We start from the raw sequence: 1,724 nt of genomic DNA, 5'->3' as shown, positions 1-1,724 counted from the left end.
GGCGGCGCAGGGCCGGGGGGGCGCCCGGGGTGGGGGCAGACACCGGGGGCAGCGGTGGCGGCGGCGGCTCCCGGCGCCATCTTGGGCTGATCGATGAATTGAACAAAGAGGATCAATTTCTGATCAAGCGAGTTATCAATGGGGGCCGGGGAGCGAGAGGGACTTGTCCCCGACTCGGCCCCGCTTTCCCCGGCACCCCCCTCCTCCCCGCCACCGCGGCCCCCCGGCGGCCGGGCAGCCCGGGGCCCCGGGGGAGGCCGCGACCGCCCGCAGCCCCCATCCCCGGGCGAGAGGCCGAGCGAGGAGAAGCCTGACCTGCAGCTGCTGTAAATCAAAGCGCTTCCAATATTGAAACATCGATCCCACATTGGCCGCCATCTTGAGACATATTGAGACGGAGTGAGAGGCTGATAGAGAGGGGGCTGGAGTTCAGGAGCCGCCAGGAGGCAGCAGGCGGGCGGCGCCAAAACCCGGCCTGGAGCCGGCCGCCGCCGCCGCCACGGAGGACGCGGACTCCTCCTCACGGCGCCGCCGCAGCCATGGCGAGCCCGAGCCGGAGCCGGAGTCGGAGCCCGAGGGCGCGGCGGCTGACGGCCGGCCTCGCGCGCGTGGCCCCGGCCCCCTCCCCCCGGCAGGCGGGCTGGCGGGCGCCGGGCCCGCGACCCCCGCCAGACCTCCCGGGCCCCCAGCCCCAGCTGCGGCGGCCGCGGGCCCGGCCCCGAGGGGGCGCTGGAGGGCAGCGGGAGGGGCGCCGGGCCCCCGCGCGAGGCCCCGGGCCCGGCTCACCTGGGGCGGGCTTCGGGCCCCCGGGGTCGCGGGCGGCGGCCGGGGTGCTGTCGGCCGCCTTGGGGCCGGCGCCAGCGTAGTGCTCCTTTCGCTCTCCAAGCTGCCGTGACCACCTGCCCGAGCACCGACCCCGCGCGGCCCAGATCACGGCAGGAGCGCGTGTGGAAGGCGTGCTGGCCGTGGGCAGTGGCACACCGACCCCTCAGCGCCCAGCGGGGACTCGGAGACCGAGGCGGCCAGAAACAGCGTTCTGTGTTTGGGGGAGTGGAGTTGGGGGAAACCAGCCCTGACCCTCAGGTCGCTACACCCGTTAATGCCCCACACCCGGGCCGCGCGGCCCCCGTGTCGCTCCCGAACGCACCGCAACGGCAGCGGCACAGGGGTCTCGGCAGCCCCCATCCGCCCGAGCCACTCCAGCTCAGGCCACGACAGGAAAAGTCTTGAAGCACAGTTCTGCGTCCCCCCGCAGTGCTTCAGCGGAACAGCCCGAGAAACTTCCTGTGGTTCAGACACCTCGGTTTTTATTCCTTTGGGTGCAGAAACTTGGAAAGTGTGGGTACATTCACTCAACACAGAAAGCATGGTTCCAAGTTTACAGAAATACTAAAATTTAAACCAAAAAATAAATTCTCCTTTGATTTCTTTCCTCGCAGGAACCTGGCAAAAGCACGTTTTATGAGCGTCATCTTTAACTGATTATACACACGTGTGAGTTTGAGTTCCCAGTAGGGATACTGTACTTTGACTCTCCCGCACTTCATTTAACGTATAATTAGTTAAAACAAATCCTCAAATTCCTTAATCTTGAAAATTATACGTAAATAAAATCTGTATGGAATACAAAAGAAAACATTTAAGTGGAAAATAATTGCTTCTCAACTGAGTTCGAGGGTTTAGCGCTGACCAGCGGAATGAATTGAGCATTTTTGAAGGAAGGG

At 64.5% G+C, this 1,724-nt stretch overlaps 1 protein-coding gene across 3 annotated transcripts in view; it reads right to left on the bottom strand.

The window, feature by feature from the left end:
* CUX1 (cut-like homeobox 1) overlaps window positions 1-514 on the bottom strand; it is a 365,653-nt gene extending 365,139 nt beyond the window's left edge. For all 3 annotated transcript variants that reach the window (XM_012663953.1, XM_012663954.1, XM_012663952.1), the window contains exon 1: window positions 316-514. In XM_012663953.1, the coding sequence (XP_012519407.1) occupies window positions 316-378 (63 nt within the window). In that variant the 5' untranslated portion in view covers window positions 379-514. The remainder of the gene's footprint in view (window positions 1-315) is intronic.
* Window positions 515-1,724: the final 1,210 nt, after the last annotated feature.

Source organism: Propithecus coquereli, unplaced genomic scaffold (assembly GCF_000956105.1).
Source record: "Propithecus coquereli isolate 6110/MARCELLA unplaced genomic scaffold, Pcoq_1.0 Scaffold840, whole genome shotgun sequence".
NCBI classification, from domain to species: Eukaryota; Metazoa; Chordata; class Mammalia; order Primates; family Indriidae; genus Propithecus; species Propithecus coquereli.
The sequence above is the reverse complement of the archived record's forward strand: the minus strand, read 5'-3'. Positions and strand labels throughout refer to the sequence as shown.